A 21,743-nucleotide genomic window follows, 5' to 3' on the forward strand; every position below is an offset into this window, starting at 1 on the left:
TCAGTATAGTGTGAGGAAATGAATTTGATCTCTAGAACCCATATAAAAATGCCAGATGTGCTTAGCATAAGCAAGGAATCCCAGCTTCTGGGAAAGCAAGAACAGGAGGAGCCCTAGGGCTCCCTGGCCAGCCATACCAACCTGATAAATAGATTCAGACCGCGGGAAGGCCTTGTCACAAAAGAACAAGGTGGATGGTTTCTGAGGAATGATATCCAAATTTGGCCTTAGGCCCTCACAGGCAAGCATATACACATGCACATGCATCTGCCATCCAAATGTACATACAGGCATGTGTGCATGTGTGTTCACACACACAATCAGAGAGAGAGAGAGAGAGAGAGAGAGAGAGAGAGAGAGAATTGTTACTACTGGTTAGAATGTACTACTGGCATTTACTAGGTGAAGGGCAAAAATGGTGCCAAGCATCCAAAAGAACAATTTGCCCACTGATCCAAAACAAAGAATGATCTGGTTCAAAGTGTCAAGAGTAGTGAGCTAGAAACTGGCTTAAAGTGAGCACCATCATTAAACCTCTCAGTAGATATACATTTCATTCCTGGTGGTCCGTAGAGCTGAACATGCGCTTGTGAGCAGTCCTACAAAAGACAGTGTGGAATAAATGAGGAGAGTGCTAGTTGAGCTATCAACAAGGGCACATCTGTCCAGGGCAGAACCCTTCCACTCGATCGCTCTCCTAAGGGTAACACTGCCAAGGGAGAGCTTCCCTTTGTGCTGGAGATGGAGAAGAACTAAGTCTTCCAGGGATGAGAAGGAGGCAAGTGAAGGAAGGAAAGATGTAAGAAGGGGGAGGGAAAGAAGAAAATTTCTTTGAGAAAATTGAAGAAAACTCTTGAGAAATCGGAGCCAGACAAAGATTAAGTGTGGTTGTCAGTGGCAAAGAGAATGCAGTTGCCTTCCCAAACGTGTACGGGTATGTGGTGAGGGCGATGCCTCTTAGTTTCGAGGTGGCCAGGGAGAGACTTGAGTGGAAACCTGATGGATGAGATATATCCAGCATGCAAATCTCTGTGGGGAGAGCTCTCGGGAAGAACCAACCCCATTCTCCAAGGATGTAAATGGGTTTGGGATGAGATCCCTTATACATATACACATCTCTGGTTGGCATTCGAAGACCTGAATGATGCGGTTTGAGGGTAATTAGCAGACTCTTAAGGGAGGGCTCACAGGCAGGTGAGGAGGGAGCCCAGGAGGAGACGGAAATCCACATCCTGTCTTCGCTTTCAATTATTACAACAGCAAATCTCATGGCAATGGATTTGAGATTAGTTGGAGCTTGCGCTCTGTTTCGTATCTGCAGCAGAATTTCCGAGTTAGGACTGTCCTTCAGAACAGCTGCCCTGCCCTGCGAGGTGCAGGAGTCTGTAAAGAGCGCCTTCAGGGTCACCACTCTAGAAGTAAAAATAGCCCAAGTCCCGCGGAGCCGGAGCTGCTGGGTTAGCTCCCTAGGGCACGGCTCCCAAGGGCCACAGAGCTTCAGAAACTTTACCAGAGATAGAACACACACCATCCACTCAAAACTCAGCAGCAGCAGAGTACCCATGGTGACAGGTTCTCGTGGCACCCAGCTCGGAATAAGCAAGTTAGGCACTTCTCTCTGAATTCCTGGTAGAGCTGCATATTAAAGTTAGTGTTAATTAAATATTTGGAAGTCAGCACAGGGCTGCCCCCTTTCTCACTCCGATAGGGGCCTTTCTTCTCATGCATATATTTTTTTCACATGTACATCAAAGTATATCAAAGTATAGGGTGCTTTGCTTAGATTTCTTAAGGAGTCACCCGACCCCTACCTCCCTCCGCCCCGCAGGTGGTGTTCTCTTTGAAATCTTGCCTGGGGCATCTTCTTGTGATATAGTTATATTTATTATTACTGTCTTTTTAAAACATGGCTTTGAATGCTTGTGTACAGGTATGTGTGTACACTGCGTGCATGCTCCGGACCCTTAGAGCCCAAAGAGGGCGTCCTTTGGAACTGTAGTTACAGACAACTGTGAGCCATTCTCCTACTGACCAATGCTGAACGTCCATCTGATCGTGAGCTTTTTTGGCCCTTGGTGCCTCTTTTCTAGAGAGATGTCTGTTTAAAGCTTTTGCCTGTATTTAAATGACAATGGTTTGTCATTTTGCTGTGTTGTATACGCTCTTTACATTTTCTAGATAGAAGAGCGTTGTGGCTTATCTGCTCTCTGTTTTTATAAGTAAAGTTGTCTTGAAATGTAGCCACACCTCTTTCATCTGAAGACACTTTCTTACCAAAATGAAAAAGCTGGGTAGTTGGATAGAAACTGTATGGACCACAACACAAAAAATGTTGACTGCTTAGCTCTTTCTAAAAAACACAAAAAACCAAAACAAACAAACAAACAAACAAAAACCTCACTAACACTTTTATAAGATGAAAATGTCACACAATCTGTTTAAAACAAAACCACACAAAGGTCACCTCCTCTTCACCCACCTCTTTCATCATGTTCTAATAGAAATGAGGTGCTATTGGAATCAGGTCCTGTAAACAAATGTTGACATAGAGTTTCACACATCAGAATTTGTCCATCAGTTGTACCTGGTTGTATGTCGTTATTCAGAAATCCTAACCAAAGGTCCTAAGGTTCCTAAAAGTACATATTCTCCTGTCAGTCTCGGCAGCAACTTACTTAATCTTCACTCTGATTCGTAAACCTTGGGAAAGTGCTCTCTTTATGATGCAGAGGATTAAGCCTTACACAGCCTGTGATTAGAAAGAGACAGCATGGTCACAACCTTTTGTCCCCAAAGGTCACACTCACTGCCAATTCTTGGAGTCTCTTTTGGGTAAGAATCTCCAGTTGGCTGGGTGGTGGCGTATGCCTTTAATCCTGGCACTCAGGAGGCAGAGGCAGGCAGATCTCTGTGAGTTCAAGACCAGCCTGGTCTACAAGAGCTAGTTCCAGAACAGGCTCCCAAACTACAGAGAAAGCCTGCCTTGAAAAATCAATTAAAAAACAAACAAACAAAAAAAACAAAACAGAAGCTCCAGTTGATGGCAGGATCAATGTCTGACTGTCATCTACACTTCAAGTCAAAGTATAGGATTACATATGGCCCCACTCATGGGTGATGGGAGTATATAATCTTTTTTAACAATCAGGAGAGATTTCAGAGTGGAAGCATAGGCAATGAGTATTTAAATATTTTTCTTCATAAAGCCTTCCTCCACCTTCCTGAACTCAGCTGAGCTAGTCAGACTTAAGCCAAAATGAGTTTGCAGTTGTACGTATTCATTTATGATGTAGTATCACTAATGCTTGTATGCTCTAGAGTCCTCTCTCGTGCTTTTTCCAGTTCTTTCTACAACCCACAGCAGTCAGGTTCTGTGCTGACACCAAGCCGTTTCCACATTAGACAAGCCCAAATCGACCCTCTGAGAGCCCCTCTTCTTGTTCTATGCCAGCTGCCTACTTGGTGCTTCCCCTCCCTGGCCCTTCAATGTTCTGGTCCCTCCTAGGCTGACTCATTCATCTCTCTAGCTTACAAACGTCAGGGACTGCAGAGCTCCCCCTCTGCATCCTCCCCATCACCAAGGTTCTGAGCATCATGCAGACACTGGTGATGATCCCAGCCAGACATTCCTTGGTTGGCTCCCTTCCCTCATTCCCGCCACAACCTCCATCCCCTACTGTACTCCAGCCCCTAGTTTACTTTAAACCAAATTGTGGTCATATCATAATTTTCCCATACGATTTTAGTATACATCTGTAAATGATAGAGACCTCCTTGTATCCTCAGATGACATGGTATTGCACCTAAAAATAAGAAGTCCTAATGTATCTAATTTCTAGTTGCCTCAAATGTGCCATCTTATTCATTTTCACAGTTGATTTGAATCAGGATCTTGAAGCTGTTCCTTATTTATGTTTTATTTATTTGTTTATATTTATTTATGTATGGGTCCATGTGTGTGCTACACCTTTCATATAGAGGTCAGAGGACAACTTCTTTCACTGTGTGAGCCCCAGGGATCCAAACCAGGTCATCAGACTCAGCCGCAGGCATGAGCCATCTCACTTGTCCCTGAAATCATATTTAATCCTCTTTTCTTCCTACCCAACTTATGATCCAGTGCATTATTTTTAAATGATGGCTAGCATCTCCTCACTTGCACAGGCTACCCTTAGCTCTGCCCACATGATCTTTTTTCTGGTTCTCCTGTCTTCTCGGAACCCTCATCATCTTAGTCGAGGCTAATTGGGAGCAATCATGTCACAAGACAGATAATATCACGTCTCCTTCATTCAAAACTCCGTTGACTTCCCAATTTACTCAGAGGCAAAAGCCTGAATCTTTAGTATAGTTATGTATTAGAGGGGAAAAAAAGAAGGGAACAAGAGAGGATAATGGGAGAAGGCAAATAGCACATTTCTTTCATGTGAAAAATCTAGGATCAGCATACATGCAGGCATGCATTTATACATATGAACCATAAAAGCAGAAAGGGAATTTTCTGAGGGAGGAATGGAACCAATAGGAGTGGGGAGGGAGGTCAGGAGAGGGCACAGGGAATGAGCGTGAGTAAAGCACAGTGAAACACGTGTGTACAAACATCGAACCACAGAGATACACGTGTGTAAAGATGTCGTAACAAAACCATTGTGTTGTATGCTAGCCAAAGCTGTTAGTTTTAAAAACTGAACCAGGCGGTGGTGGCACACGCCTTTAATTCCAGCATTTGGGAGACAGAGATGGGCAGGTCTCTCTGAGTTCAAGGCCAGCCTGTTCTACAGAGTGATTTCTAGGACAGGCTCCAAAGCTACAGAGAAAATCTGTCTCAAAAAACAAAATGAGAACAAACAAGATTAAAAATAGATAGATAAAACTAAATAAATAAATGGATATGATAGATAGACAGACAGACAGACAGATAACTGAAAACTTGCCAGGTGGTGGTAATGCACACCTTTAATCCCAGCCATCAGGAGGCAGTGGCAGGAGGATCTCTTTGAGTTTAAGGCCAGTCTGGTCTAGAGAAGGAGTTCCAGGACAGCCAAAGGTACCCAGAGAAATCCTGTCTCAAAAAACAAGCAAACAAACAAGCAAAACTCAAAACAAACAACAAAAAGGAACATGTTTACTCTTGAAAAGCACCTAGGTTTGGGGGAAAAAAAAAACTTGTGATTTAGGGTTTCTACTGCTGTGATGAAGCTCCATGACCAAAAAGCAAGTGGGTGAAGAAAGGGTTTATTTGGCTCACACTCCACACTGTAGGCCATCAATGAAGGAAGCCAGGGCAGGAACACAAGAAGGGCAGGAACCTGAAGACAGAACTGATGCAGAGGCCATGAAGGGTGCTGCTTACTGGCTTGCTCCCCATGGCTTGCTCAGCCTGCTTTCTTATAGAACCCAGGTCCACCAGCCCAGGGATGGCCCCACCCACAATGGTCTGGGACCTCCCCATTCATCACTAATTAAGAAAATGCCCTATTGCCAGATATTATGGAGGCATTTTCCCAATTGAGATTCCTTCCTCTCAGATAAATCTAGCATCTGTTAAGTTGACATAATACTGGGCAACAATTTGTATTGGAATTTCTATTCCATGATTTACTGGTGGGATCACCTTAGCAAATGTTCTTTCTAGGCTCATGTGCTATGTAGCAGTAAGTAGGGTCTTCATTATAAGATAGATAATTGACTAATATGCTTAGAAAATACTTGGCTCAAATTGGATGTTTGTCTTCTGTTTCTAATATTGGTATAAAACACCGACACCAAAAGCAACCTGGGAAGGCAAGTGTTAATTTCAGCTTACAGTCCCACATCATAGTTGTCATCAAAGGGTGTCAGGGCAGAAATTCAAGGCAGGAACCTGTAGGCAGGGCCTGAAGCAGAAGCCATGGAAGAACACTTCTTATTGACTTCTTTCCCAATGGCTTTCTCTTATAACATCTAAGGCCACCTACCCAAGGGTGGTGCCACCCACTGTGAGCTGGGCCTGACCACATTAGCCAGCAATTAAGGAAAATGCCTATAGGCCAATCCTAATTGGGACAGTTTCTCAATTGAAGTCTCCTCTTCCCAAGTGACTGTAGCTTGTGACAAACTGTTGTAAAGCCAGCCAGCACCACATCAGTAGATGTTGATGATGGCGCTATTAGTGATTTTATCTAAATGAGGAGTACAATGATGTCATAGTCTAGATTGTGTGGCTGACTGTACAATGAACAGAAGTTAATGGGAGATTAGTTTGTATTATTCATGCTAATTACGTGCTTTTGCATCTAGGTTTATTGGACACACAGAGAACTGTGTGTGACTTTTGGAAAGTTTTTTTTTTCCTTTTCCATACTTCTAGCGCCTATCTGTAAAATAAAGGCACTGAACTATATCAAAGTAGCACATAGCTTTATTCCCCTATGTCAGTGCTAGTTGATCTGTCGTGAGCACACGGGAAGCAGATTTAACTGGATTCTGAGTCTGGTCAGGAACCAGCTGATGAGTTTTCTGTGCTCTGTAGCAAGGCCCGCAATGAACAAGGAGGTCAATGAAACTGTTCTGGAATTTTCCAGGCCTAGACATATTGTTCTTCAGGGCCTTTCCTAGCTCCTTTGATTCATTTTCTGGGTCTTCTTAATGGCTCTGGGAGACTGCATGGCTGCTTACCTGTCCACAGGATTTGGAACACTCAGTGTCTTTGGTGTGGGAAGAGATGTCTGCTGTCTTGTCAAGATCCTGAAAGCAGGCCAGTAAGACATAAAATCGAGTCTCTGAGTGAGACAAAGACCTCTCTGAGATCTCATTGCAATTTCAGTGTTAAAATATGAAGAATTTCTATCAAGAGGGAAAAAAGGATGGTTCCCTGAAGTTCTCTAGATAATCCAGCTTGGGCACACCTTGCAGGTTGGTGTGTTTGTAGGTTTCTGATAGTAGAATATATAGTAGATCTACTGATTTTAGCTACACTGGACACAGTGGTGATCTGCATGGGAAGTTACAGGTTCCAAAAGACTGCTATATGTGGCATGAACCTAATTGGTCTTAATAATAAAAACCCAGAGTCAGATGTCAAGGGTGAAAGCTGAAAGATCAGAGAAGCAGAGCAGCCACCACTAGATAGACTTCTTACATCTACAGAGTCCTCAAACCAAAGGGGACAAGACCCTGTCACCATGAATCTTCAGACTGAATGCCTGAGCTCCTATCTCCTCCTGCATTATATTCCTCTCTCTGCCCAGCTGTATCCCTTCCTGTCTCCACCTTCCTGGTGCTGGTTTAAAGGCCCATGATTCCCAAGTACTGGGTTTAAAGGTGTGAGCCATCACTGCCTGGCTTTGTTTCTCTTTTAGAGTAAATCAATCTCACATAGCCCAACGTGGCCTTGAACCCACAGAGATCCATCTGCCTTTGTCTCCTGAGTGCTGGGATTAAAGCTGTGTGCCACCACTGTCTGGCCTCTACAGCTAATTAGCGGCTTAGCTCCACACTCTGATCTTCAAGACAGCTTTATTTGTTTGTTAGATCACAAACAAAATATCACCACAGCTATATACCTATGAATATGGGGTACAGACAGTTACTTTGAAAACCAATTTAGCCGCTTCTTTCAATATTGAGAACAATGGTTTCCAGCCTTCCTAATGCTATGACCCTTTAATACAGTTCCTCATGCTGCAGTGACCCCGGAACTAAAATTACTTCATTCCTACTTCATGACTGTAATTTTGCTACTGTTGTGAATCATAAGGTAAATATCTGATGTGACCCATGTGAAAGGGTCATTTGACTCCAAAGAGGTTGTAATGCACAGGTTGAGAAACACTGGTTTTAGAGTGTGAGACCAAGGGGTTTTCAGTAGTAGTTCTTAGCATCGGCACTGGGATTTGATTTCCAGGAACCTGCGGCAGGAAGCCCAGGTGTGGGTCTCTCTTTAGCTTTATATTTTTGTATGGCAAAATAAGATCACACCTTCCTCCGCTGGCATTTTCTCATCTTGAGGACACGATTCTTTTCGGCAGAGGCTGAGGTCCTGCTGTAACTGTGAGCTCTTCTGCTCTGCTCACAGATCCTTCTTCTCGCAAACCCTGGTGTGTTTTCCATGCCTTTCGTACAGACTTCTCTGTAAAAAGCTGCGGCGTCTGTGAACTTGGTACCCTGCTTAAGCAAAGACCACCTTCCTCTCACCACAATGTTACACTACCTCTATTGAAAATGGAACATTTCAGATGACTTTCTCAGAAACAACCGACACTAAGCATGAATTTTGGCCTTCGCATCTCCTCCCGCCTGGCACGGAGCTGGACAGACATTCTTGCAGGGGAATCTATGAATAAGACAGCAGTAATACACAGCTGAATATAATCTGGGTGGCGTTTGTAAATTGCCCCTCGTGAGCTGCAGCGCTTGTGAAAGATAATTTGTGGTTCTTGCAGAATTCCCTGAAAACTGGGTCTTTCATCTGCAGAGCATTTTGCAATTAAACCATTTCATTTCTCGTATTAACAAATGATAACTCCACGTTTGTTCATCTAAACAACTTGATTTATATTTTTCTGTGCTGAGAAGCTGTTGACATTTCAGAGTAAGTAATTATTTTCATTGCCAACTGCTGTGTGTGGTGACTGCAGGCAAGTGATGGAAATTTGAGTGTACATATGTATCACGTAAATCCTTTGCTTAAAGGCTACCTCCAAAACTACAGCCGTCTGCCTGTGTTGTCATCTGTACTTCGATATCTTATAGGATTAGAATGTTGACAAGCGTGGGTTCAGGCCACATTCATGGTTTGTGCTGGGTACTGGAAAGGCTTTGATGTAATCTCTGAGGTCCAGGCTAACCTACAGCATCTCCGAAGCATTGGCAGGGCACAGGAGACAGGCAGTCTTAAATCACTCATTAGAGGAGGCATGTGCTGTTGGCCCTGGGCGTTGCTGGGCATGTGGTAGCTCAGGCATCCCTCATGTGAGTGTCAGAATTCCATGTGGAATGCTCATGGAAACAGTTTGCGCCATGCCCGCTAACAGCGTGAGCTTGAATAACATTCGGTCAAATGGAAATGCAAAATAACGAACCTTCTCAGTTTCCTCTCGCATTCCATTCTGGGCCAACAACAACAACAACAAAGGCACAGTTCTGACAATGGAGAGACATGCTTTCGTGGCTTGAAACTAGCTGCTATATCCTTGGAGTAGGAACTCAGTCACCACACAGTTAAATCGGCCACCTTGGCACAATACAGAGGAGGTATCATAGTAAGTGACAGCCCGTGCAGCCATGGGTCTTTCTTAGGAACTCTTTCTGTTCTGGTCTTTTTAACATTGTAACCACTAATACGTATTAATTGCGCATACTAATGTGACTTTCCATTCATATATACATTGTGCTTTTAAACTTAGGATTTTATGGATCTAGTTTTATTTTGATATTTAGAGTGTTGGCTATTCACACTTCAGCTTCTTCTCCCAAGGAAACCTTAGCTGAATTGATACTCCAAAAAGACACTCAACCCTTAGCCCACTCAGCAGTGTGCAAGGTTCACACCATTTATAGCCCGCTAGGTGTCTGTCCATCCTGACATGTGCGTGTCCTATTTGTGTTCTCGTTTGGGAATAGACTACTGACTGGAGATCCAAACCAATTTTTACATGGCCTGGAGGGCTGAGTAGAGCCAGTACCCTGAATGGCAAATGTGCTTTATCCTTTGAACCAACTCCAACTGATTAGTTCTAGTTGCCTATAGTGCTGTCTTAAGAGACCATCTGTGGTGTATTTGAGGCTCAGCTGCAAAGTGTGCTGGGATTGATTAACAATGTCTGTCATGGGCTCCAGAGGAAAGCTTGCCCCATATTTGTCATTTTCTGCTTTTAGCATGTCTTTAACTCCTCTGTGCTCTCTTCCAGCGTGAAGCAGTTATAATCTAAAAAAGTGCCTGTTGTATAAGCAGAAAGAGTAGGTATAGGTATATTCCACTTTAAGAAACCCTAGCATAGAAATGCAAATTTGAAAAATGCATCAATCTGGAGCCAATTATTTCCATTACAGAAAAGATTCCATGAAAGGTCCCTTTAAATAGCAAGCTCCCCTGCTGCATTAAAACGATGATTCAATTTACAAAAATTCACTTTGCATGCAACTCTCTGGGACAGAGTCTGTGGGTCTTAGCAAGCTGTACCTGAACTCTTTAAAGCCATGCGTCGACATTAGCCAGGATGTCTGCACCAAGTACCTTGAGTGCCTCAGTAACTCCCCTACCCCTCAATCTTCCTTCTTCCTTCCTATCCCAGAGTGGTGAGCATACCATCTGGGTGATGACCAACAGCTACTGGCTCCCACCCGACATGGCTGTGTTTCATTAGTGGGTAAGCTGATTGCTCTGAGGGTGTTTATGTGTGGGTGTAGCTGTACAAACCATGCCCTCTGTGCATTGTGTGTGCCGATGCAGAAACACACGCACCATTCAGACTAATCTAAATTCATCCCTGCTGTGAGTGCTGGGGTAAGGTTCCAGCTGGTTGGTCCCTGCTGTGAGTGCTAGTAAGGTTCCAGCTGGTTGGTGGATGTGGCCTTCTGGTGATATCTGCCCTGTATCCTGGTTCATCCATTCTCTCTGTGTGCCTTCACATCAAAAAACCTTACCCAGGCACCAGGCCTGAGTCCCATTAACCAGACATGGAACTCTTGTCTTCTCCTGCAGCTTAGAAAGCCCCAAATGGCTTTCTGATTTAGAAAATTAAATATAATCTGACTCTTGTGGCCAGCTATGAAATTCCCAACCAACAGACATTTCCACTAAATATGTAACATGCACAACATCTAAAAGTCCCACCGATCTAGCATGAACTTGAATTATAGAGGCATCCAGTACCCCTCGGGTAAAATCACCAGCCTCTTCCCAGGCACTCCAACTGGTGGCCCCTAAAGCTCCCAAGAATGCCTATTGGCACACATGTCAGCATTCCTGTTGCTCTGAAGAACAAGTTAATCCAGGGAAATGTACCTAAAAGAGATGGCCTCTCCCTTTTTTGTGTTCCTGTGCATAGACTCATTGTCTTAACTCCTCAATTGCAAGGTATGCCTATTTTATCTATGATTCTTGAAAACTACACCATAAATTTCTTCCATAAATTTGGGTACTTTAAAAAAAACTGACACATGTTTTCTCTTAGTTGTTTTTGGAGACAAAACACGGGACGACCGCGGTGAAGCACATGAGGGCCACTCAGACATTTCTCTAGGTCCTTGGTGATCAAGGAGGACTTTGACATGGCGGCTCTCGGGCTGCTGAACGATCCATTGACTCCTTGCTTCCCATCTTCTCAGACTCACGGGTTGATGCTAAGAGTCTCCCATGGTACTGGGCTGTGATAGCTGCGTAGGTACAGCCATAGATAGCAGCCGCCAACATCATGAGACAAACGATCCCACATACCACTCCCGTGATAACCACAGTAGCCACAGCATGGCGCAGGTTGGCTGGCTTTGTTTTGGGTTTGGTCTCACACTCCAGGGAATCTTGCTGTCCAGAGTTATTCTCAGAAGGCTTGTGGACCTCTTGAAGGGCAGAACCAGGCTGCTGACCTAGTGAGGGCGCCAGATGTGGAGAAGGCAGAGGACAGGGTTGGTAGAGTTCATGGGGAATGGCGAGGAGATCTCTTCCCTTCCAGGGCTCAGGCAGCCTGCAGATGGCATTGTCTGTTACTCCCCCTTCAAGACACAAAGCAAAGGGCAATGATAGAGCTTTGATATGACAACATTCCAAAGACTTCAGCCTGCCACAGACTACAGAATTGCTATGAATTTATTAGAAACCAAGTTTCTGTACTATTATATAAAGGCTGTGGGGACCACTGGGCACATGCTGACAGGAACCATGAGGGCCAAACAGCCAAAGACATTGTGACTTCCACTAACCCTCCCACCCATTCCCCACCTTTCCTGCCAGATTCTTGGTGGAAATCCAAGAAAGCACAAAGCGAATAGCCATTCTTGTGTTTGTGTGTTAATTGCGAAGACCCTATGTCTCTATCAACACTTTTTCCCTGAGTTGTTGGTCTCTGAGCATCTGACAATACCTTATGTTTAGTTCATGGGATTTAAGAGGCTCGTTTTCTCGGGCTTCCTGACAGTTACTACTTTGAGTTCCAAGTGTCTCAAGGAGTTATTCACTGTGAATCTTGGTCTCTGTAAGGTGACTGAGTCCCTTGAGCATGTGCGATAGCTATCCTTCCCTGCGGTACTGCTGCAGGATACATCGGTCCACTATTCAGTTTCACATGCATAAACTTCTTCAAGTTTTCTGCTATCGGGACATCCTAGTTGTGTCTGACCTGACAGCTTAAAGTCCTCCCATTCTCTCTTATAAGGAATTCTTTTTTAATTCACACAGGGTATGAGTGAATAAATCAACACCCAAATCCAGCCCCTCCCCCCAACCAGTACACTTCCCTCTTTCTGCTTCTTCCTTTCTGGCATGTTCTGGGACCATGGCAGTGGCAGAAAAGCCTACTTGACTGGACAGGAACCATAGGAGCTGTGGCTTGTTTCTCTCAGGCTGTCCTACAAACCTCACCCAGGGAAGGGTGACAGTCTCCCTTTGCAAACACAGATTGCAGATTCTCATTATACATCATAGGGAAATTTTGTAATTAATGCCAAAAAGGCACACATGGTGGTTGTCACTTCAGCGTTATTGGCACGTGCCATTACATAGTAGTTCAGGCTTTGGGAGTTGCACGCCCATCCGTGTTATCTAATCATCGTAAGATGAGTCATAAGTGATCTACAAATAGATAGAGCCACCTCATAATACAAGATCTGCCACATGGCTCGGAAACTCTGGGGTTGACGACAGTGTCAAAATCCAACACATGTTCTTTTTGCTGCTATTGCTTAAAGTTGAACGACACACACCAGACTCCCTCCCCCACCAACCCCAGCTTCTGCATTAATCCCTTGAGGTATAGATCCTGGTTTTAAAGAAAAAAGACCAAAGAGGAATTTCCTGAGCCACTGGTGTTCGTGAAGCTAGAGGGACAATGTATTCATCCCAGCTGAGCCCAGCGCCCCTCCCAAGGGCTGAGATGATGGGGGCTCTGCCTCTGTGGATCTTACCTTCCTTTGCACCTGGCTATGGCAGCCCTTACTAGGAGCTGTGTGTCAAGGCAGGAAGTTAGAGAGACAGAAACCCAAGGGGAGAAAAGGCGTTTAATCCAACCACAGCACAGCATGGCTTCCACAAGGAGAACCCCGACTGCTAGGCCAGGCAGCTTCACTGGCCGATGTTCACCCAGGTTATGGTACATTGTATATTCTCTCCAGATTTCAGGTTTCTCTAGATCCGCTTTCCACTCTAGAATTGCACTAAAATCCATAGCTTTGAGACTCAGAGCAAAGGAAAGGCCTAATGTGAATGCCTGGACATGGCGGGAAGGCAGAGCCTATGGCTGGCACAGCCTCAGTAGCCTGGTGTACAACTTCTCCCAACTCCACTGCCATCTTAGGGACTATAACCCCAGAGGCAAATCTGCTGATTTCAGCATGAGGGTCTCTCTCTTAGAAAAGTTGAGAGAACAAGAAGCTCCAACTCCCAATCTCCATTGTCCCCCACCCGACACTGATAGTGTTTCACCTCTGTCTGTCTCGGAGGAAACTGAGTTCAAATCTTAGGTCTGTAGATAAGCTAACCGTTCTATTCTGTAAAGTTACAGCCTCACTCTGAGCCTCTGCTTGCATTCCTGGAAGTTGGGGAGAAAGGAATAATCATGAAATTCTCTTTTCAAGACTGTTCTGGGAACTCCTCCGATGGATACATTGTGTCAACTGTTCAGCATGTCACTACCGTACCCTGCAGTCAGCCATGAACATAAAAGGATAGGTTCACGCGTGAATAAAAGATGATCATTTACCTTCCTGTGTGTATGCTTGGGTCAAGGGAAGGTGGTTCTACATGGACCAAAGCAAATCTTTTTGCCCTTAGGCAGACAGGATACTACATTTTCCAAATCTTTTGGGTGTCACTTTAGGGACACAAGACTGAGCAAGAATGCTACTTCCAGGGCAAGATGGTCCTCTGTGTGATGTGTTGGTTGGTGACCTTAGATGTAATGAGATAAAGTTAGTGGCATTACAATCCAAGGAAGCTTAGATTCCCCAAATGATTGCATTGAATGAAGACCTTACTCCCACTCTGTTTGGACTCTGGCACAAGTAGGCAATAGACTTAAGCATACATGTCTGAAGGCGGGGGGGGGGGTCTGTGATCTTACTCTGCTTTGGCTAATACCTTCAGTGTTTGCCTTTGTCTGTAACAGTTCAGACTAGCATCTGCCCATTAGCTTAGTTTTAGACATGAATGCAGAAGCAGACTGTCTCCTATGTTTTGCACCTAGTTCACACTTTCCCGTTCTTTATGCTGGAACACTGGGTCATGGCACCATGATCTGATTTTGCCTTTCCCTGAAAAGGGCCACTCTCCTGACTTGATAAGCATCACCTTAGAGCATTGCTGGATCAAGGGACCAGAATGAGCTTTAGCACGGTCAGCTTGGTAGCCCTGGTCCAGCTTTATGACTGAAGAGGAGGATGCCAGTCCTGCCTGCGCTGCTGTAGATGTCCTAGGTCTAGAAACTACATGCTTCTTTTTAACATTGACAAATGTTCTTCCTTGATGAAACTCCGTTTTGGGGGGATGGTTTGTTTTATGCCTGTGATTTGGTTATGAAAGCAATGGCTCTAGCCACCTCACCTCCAGATGTGCTTGCTTTTGTTTTTGACCTTTCAGAATGATGGTACTAAGTTATGCAGTTGCCGTTGTGAATTAACTTCAGCATTGGTTGGTTGGCAATGTATTGATTGCTCTTAGACTATTGAGAAACTTCTGAATTTGATGTTGCAAGTTTGAGTTCTTACTGTATATAGATTGTGCCCTCAAATGCTGGCTTTTCCCCCCTCTAATTCATATCTGCAGCTCTTAGAGCTTCCTGTGCAATGGGCTCAAGCTCACAGTCACCATCATAGCTCCCCCCTGAAGTGTGTGACAAGTATTTTAAATATGCTCCCTTCCTGAATCTTCCACTGAGCATTTCCCCAAACTCTCCCACTGCCCCATTCCCTATCTGCTAAAAGCATCATGATTTATGTAGTTACAAAGCAGAATAAAATACAAAAGAATCGCTCGTAATTGCTTTCTCCTTTTCCCAGTCCATCACCTTCTCTAACCCCTCAGTAGTTTCTACCACTGCACTGTTGCAAATGTCAATCACTTGTTACAGCTTGGTTTGGGCCACTGTCATCTTTTCTCTGATCCACCAAGGTCACACTGGCTTCAACATCCTTTTCTCTGCCCTCTGAGAGTCAACAGAGCGGCGTTTTACACAGTGGTCAGATCATACTGTTCCCTAGATGAGAACCCCTTAGGATTTCCCACCTCCCTTAGGATCAAGTCCAGGCAGGGCACCTGCTCTGCACATGCACGGGGACTGGGCCAGCACCCACAATGTCCTGGGCATTATCTCCACCCAGACTCCCTTGGTTGTCTCTCACTAAGCCATGTTACCTAGTCACCAGCCCCTTCGCACATGTTGTGCCCCACCCCCACAGTTACCGTCCCTCCTTCCTTCCCTGCTTCTGGTTCTTACCCATGTTAGTTTCTTGGGAGTCTTTTTTCCCCATCCTATCTAAACTGGAGCACATTCTCTCCCAACTTCACATTTTCCCTGCCTGACTGTCTTAGCACTGCCGTCTGAACCCATCCATACCTTTATCTATTATTTTAAATAATATCTGTTTTTACCCTTTCAACGTCACCTTCATAACGATAAGCTGTCCCCATTGGCTACCTTTTTCTCTGGGTCTAGAGTAGTGCCTGGCACATCAAGGACATTGAAGGAGAGGAGCGCAGGAGTAGAGCTCAGAGAAGCCATAGGGGGCTCAGGAAAGAGTGTAAGGCCACGGCCCAAAAGTCACGCTGCCTTCTCACTCTTGTGCTTCTCCCGTGCAGCCTCAGGCCAGTCACTGAACTTCTCTGGGTTCCGTTTCCCAGTGACAACAGAGGCTGCCAAGTTTTCCTCTCTAGTCTCAGATAGCAAGGACTGTAGGGTGTACTATATGGTTTCTGTCACAACTGCTCCACCACAGCCTCTTGTATAAGATACCTGTTCAGTATATAATGAAATGGTATGGCTGTGTTCAAATCAAGCTTTATTTATAAACAGAAAAAAACAGGCAAGATTTGGCCCTTAGTCTATAGGTTATAGAGTGATTTCCAAAATTTACTCCCTCTAATATTCTGGGCTCTTTTACTTAGATTTCAGCTTCTGTTTAAAAAAATAGTAACTTTAGACGGGATTGGGGGCTTTCTGTACCCAGTTTCAGTATTTGGTAAGATTTACAGCCATCATTAGGTAGAAATGGAAAGAGAGGGAAGCTGTCTTAAGGAGGGAGAGCCTCAGCCTCGATCAGATCATGCTTGGAAATTAAAGCTGAGAATCTTCTGGTGCTTGATTCCTGGATAGAAGCCCATGTCATCTGCACACACACTGTGATAAGCATAAATACCCACATGGAAACTTCCTCCAAACTCCAACAGACTCTCATTCCTTTGCCACACTCTGAAGTAGGCAGGGCATCCATATTAAAATGAGCAAAAGCCTACATCTCAATCCCCTTGAGATGCGAAGGATGGAAGAGGTCCACCTTAGACTGGTGATGCCCACAACAGCATCCCTAAGACCCAATACTAACCTGCAAAGGTGAATCTCTCCAGCCAGAGTTTCAGACCCACCAAGTGGCAGTCACATTTCCAGGGGTTGTTCTTTAGAAGTACCAGCCTCACCTTGGGCATGGCCTCCAGAAGTGTACGCTCCAGATGTTGGAGACTATTCCGCTGCACGGCGAACACAGTCAGGTTCTCCCAAGGCTTGCCCAGGGACGTGGGCAGGAGATTGAGGCTGTTGGATGACAGATCCAGCTGCCTGAGCCCAGGTAGGGCATGGGCAAGGCTGGTTTCCAGGGAAAGCAGGGAATTTTGGGTTAGGTTTAAAACCTCCAAGTGCCGCAGTCCGTAGAAAGCCTCTGACGCCAGATTCGAAAGAGAGTTGTTGGATAAATTTAGGGTGCTGAGCAGTGGCACGGACCTAAATGCAAGAGCAGGAAGCCAGTGGATCTGGTTATCTTGTAAGAGCAGGGTCAGCGTCCATGGGGGTAGATCAGCAGGAATCTTGGACAGCCCCTGGCCACTGCAGTCCACAGAGTTCGAAGGTCGGTGGCACAGACATTTCTTGGGGCAGCTGCCCACACCTGGAAGCAGGATGCTCACACTGGAAAGCAGCAGCAGCACGCCTGAAACAGAGGGGAGAGCCGACCACTGTATGAGCAGCGGTCGCTACCAGCCAGGGAATTCACAGGTAGTGTGGTCCTGAGCCGGCAGTGTCTTCCGGCTACCTAGAAAGGGAGTTCTAGTCCTCACTTTCTTAGCAGAACGGAACTGAGCACACCCAGCCCGTCACTTAACCTCTTATCGCGGCCTTGGAGAAGAGGCTGGAAGGCTGGCCTGACACGGGGAGGAGAAAGTCATTCTGGAGCACATGTCCTTTGGGGTTCAGACAGCAGAGGTTTCTGACAGTCACACTTCTGAAGGGAGCTCTGCCGAGGGCAGGCCAATTGAGCTTTGTATGGCTGTGGAAATGTTCTGTGTCTGTCCTCCAACACGGGTGTCGCTAGCCACCTTCAGTAACGACAGTTACTGAACTCACAAAATGTGACTGCTGCAACCCAAGAGCTGACTTTGAATTCTGACTTGGTTTTAATTCATTTAGTCTTAAAGGATCAGACAGGACTTCAGGTGACTGTACTGGTTAAGGCATACCCTACAAACAGCTGTAGCAGGGACAGCCCCATCTGTGACGATTGTCTCTGCTCCGTTTCTTTACATAAAGTTTTTAAACTTACCCCTAAATTATTAGAAATAACACGATAAGCATCCTTATTTTGGTAACCTGTGGCAGCCACTCAGGCTGTTGGACTTGCCTCAGCTTGCTTTCATTGGGAAGCATAGTGCTTGCATGGGCAGACAACCCTTCTCTGATCAGCCCAGCATTTTCTCATAGAAACCCATGCACAGACTTACTGGGTTGACGTCTTTAGATATTTTCAAAATCACAGTGACTTTCTGGGATGACAGGTATGTGTCATCACATCCAGGTTTTATGGCACAATGATAGCAGAGCTGAAATGCTCGCAGTACTTCCAGCCGGGGATGAAATGGGGGCAGAACCTATCACCTGAACGCTCTCATTAGACCTTTGGAGTTATCTAAGGATTTCTCCCCCTGAAGCTGAGGACTAAACCCAGGGTCTTGCACTTGCCTTGCAAGTGCTCTACCACTGAGTCAAGCCCACAGGTTGTAAAGGTGCTATCATGTGCTCAAATTCTCTTCACTTGCTCCAGGACCCAGCATTTCCAGACTTGCGAAGTATTAGAAACTTGTCTTGAAGGAGACGGTTAGATATTCCTTCTGATTTTTATTCCCACAATTGCTGGAGATGCTCTCCAAGATATAAAAATATTATTATGAGCTTTGTAAAATGCAGAGGTTAATAAGAATAATAGCAGATGACCAGACAGCATGCACTTCTGGGCAAGGATCACTCTTATTGTTTTATAGCTACAGATTCACCCTAATGACCTTGTCAGCATGGTTTTTTGCCTTCAGCATTTATAAGGAAGAAAGAGAGGTACAGAGAGGCAAAGTCATTTCCCAGAGTCACAGAAATAGCAGACAATAGAAAATGGTTTGAACCCACCCTGTCCACAGAATCTGTGAGAATTCTTATCTGCCATACTTCTCTACCAAATACTCGAGAGCAATGTGTGGCAGCAGTCGGGGAGGGATTTGTATGGTGCTGAACTGGTTTTAAAATAAATAATTTAATATATAAATAAATATATAAATAATTTATTATATAAATAAATATATAAATATATAGATAAATAAATTTAATATAAATGTAATCATAAGTGTATCCTATCTGCAATCTGTTCTATTTAGTCAAAACTGTCTATCCACATGGGTATTTAAAAGTTTCTTCGTTTCTTTTAACTAATATGGCGTGTTCTGTATGTGACCATGTCAAATGCAGTATCCACTTCTCTCATCAAGAAAGGGGCATTTGAGGTGCCGGGGTTCCCTTCTCTCTTTATCACAAATGATGCTGTAAAAGCTCCCTGATCCAGCACTCCACGGTTATATAGAGATGTGGGGGAGGACTCCCCAGAATCCAGAGTGGGGTTCATTGTAAGGACTGATATTTTCTTAAAAGACTGCTTAATCATTTTTCAAAGTTCGGTCTCCCTCCCTTTTCCTCTCCTGGGATTTGAATTTCTAAGTATGGCAAACATCTGTCAAGGGCACTTGTTTGAACCGTAGAGGCATTTACAGTGCCACTGAATGCTATTCAAAACCGAGAATGCTTATCAGCACGAAGGCTTTCAAGGGAAGGTTATGTGTTTGTTGGTGGTTTGGGCTTCACCTAGGGGGAAACATAGCATGACTGTCAAATGTACTACGTCTTGATTTCCCTGCTTTGAACTCTGCTCCTGGCTTTAGTGCCCAGGCCTGTGAGGCAAGCAAATGAGAAGCTTTCCAAGGGGTGTTGCTTGCTTTGATTTAGTTCAAGAGACGTGGAAAATCACAGTCCTTCCTCAACAAAAGGCTACAGCCCTTGTTTTTCTTTCTGTAATTTTTCAGATATCCAAATGCCTTCTTTCAAAGCCCAAATGTCTTTCCATTAGAAATCACCGACATCATCACTGTTGTCTGAGACAGAAGTGTTAATTAGTTGCAGGGGACCAATTTTCAAAGTCTAGAGTATGTTTCTTCACCCAGTCCACTTATAAAAACAAAAACTTACCTTCCTGAGATGGGGGCCAGTTTGTTCCTCTTTTCTTGACCTCCCACTTCCCCAAAGGGAATAATAAATGAGCTCCAACGCAAGGTACCACATTGTCTATGAAATGGCCCATGGCAACCCAAGTGCGTGTCTACACCACAGCAACACACATTTGTCTCCAGCAACCCCCCACCTCCGCCCCCCCACTCAGCACGATGAAACATTCATCTTCCCACTGAGAAGTGTTTTTTGCATCTGTCCAATGTTTTAAGAAAGACAGGTTGAAATTGATTTCTCAGAGCCACTTCTCCGAGGGGACCCCTTCCTTCTCTCCGTGGGTGACTTGTGGGGTAGGGGCAGTGGAATTCATTACCGCTCACCTTTCATGGCTCAGTCTCTGCAGTGCGAGCCCTCCGCCAACAGGAACCCGCTTTGTGTGCTTAACAGATCAACACACCCAGGCCATGGCAAGCCTGACGTCCAGCTTTCTATTCACTTTTCCGGGATCCAGCATGGGCTTTCTCTGCTGCAGAAAACAGTCACTGCGTGCAGGAGGTCACTGCTTTAAGCAGCCCACCCCCTTGTCCCCGTCTGCTGTGGTCCTTTTCCATAAGAGGATCTTTTGATTGTGTCCCGTCTTTTTTCTCACAGTGTCAGCCTCCCTGGGATCTCCTCTGCCTCCCCCATTCAGACAGCGAGCCACATAAAGAATGTTGGTCAGACCTTACTGAACAGCTGTAGCATTCAAACATGACCCCGGTGGCCCGGCCTTTTTGATTATTTAATCTGCTTGAAGTCCAGGGCACCAAAATAAAACAGCCTTCTTAATCCGGCTGTGGCTTCTGCATTCTGTTGACTTATCAACCATGCTGTGTCAACCCTCACTGGGCGGGGGTGCCTGAAACAGATCCCCAACTCAAGGGTCTCGCAACACAGCCAGCCAAGTGTGTAATATGAGAACAAATTGGCCTGCTGGAGGCTAACACCGTTTCTACGCTGCACTTCTTTGGCTATCAAGGGTGCATTCTGCCCACATCCTTGGAGAATAGCCATATTGACAGGTCTCCATGCCCTGAAACACACAGCCATGGTCCTTTCGAAGACATTCCCAAGCCCTCATCCCCAGTGCCACAAATATGTCTCAGCTACTTTGCTGTTTGATCCATGCCCGCTTCCCCCTCCCTCATTGAATTGACCTCTGGAGCTTCTGACCTTCTGAAAGCACGAAATACTCGATTTTCTCCACTCCCTAATGCCGAGGTTCCCAAATGCTGAGGTTCCCGGCCCTTTCTCAATCCTCTTCACATAGGAAACAAGAACTGACCCTGTAGGAGCTGGCCAGCAATGAACTTCCTTGCTTACCAGTAGCCAGTGCTGCTAACTTCCCTAATGGGGATAGAACCATCTCTTTGAATGTACAAATGCCTGGCCATTGACCAAAGTGGGCTTCCGGTACCTGAAGTGAGCCTGTTGTTACACTCCAGAATGCTCCGCAGACCTTCTGTGACTGGTCAGGTGACAAAGTCACTTTTTATTGAGGTTGCATAAAGTAAACCTCTGGCCCCAAGTATAGTTGGGCAATTGAGTGTGAACTCTGGGGTCAGATAGGTCTGAATTAAGCTTGCCCATATAAACCTTCATCTCGTATGGGGCTAATGGTACTTAGTGCTTTACAAGATTGTGTCCAGGATTAAGTTTAGCCCAGAGTGACTTCATGAGGGTTACCTAAGGGTGCAATGACCCTTGAGAATACCCCCAGGACTTCTGAGCTGCTCTCAATAGAAGAAGTCTGGGGGTAGCTTGACTTCTCATACCATTCTGAGGTAGTCGGTTACTGAGGGAGGCAAGGAATCCCCTGTATGTGAG

At 45.1% G+C, this 21,743-nt stretch overlaps 2 protein-coding genes across 3 annotated transcripts in view; one reads left to right on the plus strand and one right to left on the minus strand.

The window, feature by feature from the left end:
- Positions 1-21,743, plus strand: part of Cacna2d3 (calcium voltage-gated channel auxiliary subunit alpha2delta 3) — an 837,667-nt gene that overhangs the window by 693,850 nt on the left and 122,074 nt on the right. The gene's annotated exons all lie outside the window — the stretch shown is intronic.
- Lrtm1 (leucine rich repeat transmembrane protein 1) lies at positions 11,146-20,547 on the minus strand. Its single transcript, XM_048421252.3, has 3 exons — positions 20,258-20,547; positions 16,732-17,328; positions 11,146-11,694 (listed from the first exon to the last, which is right to left on the minus strand). Exons 1-3 carry the CDS (start codon positions 20,262-20,264, stop codon positions 11,237-11,239), a joined length of 1,062 nt encoding a protein of 353 aa, XP_048277209.2. The 5' UTR covers positions 20,265-20,547; the 3' UTR covers positions 11,146-11,236.

Source organism: Myodes glareolus, chromosome 5 (assembly GCF_982192425.1).
Source record: "Myodes glareolus chromosome 5, mMyoGla1.1, whole genome shotgun sequence".
Classification (NCBI taxonomy): domain Eukaryota; kingdom Metazoa; phylum Chordata; class Mammalia; order Rodentia; family Cricetidae; genus Myodes; species Myodes glareolus.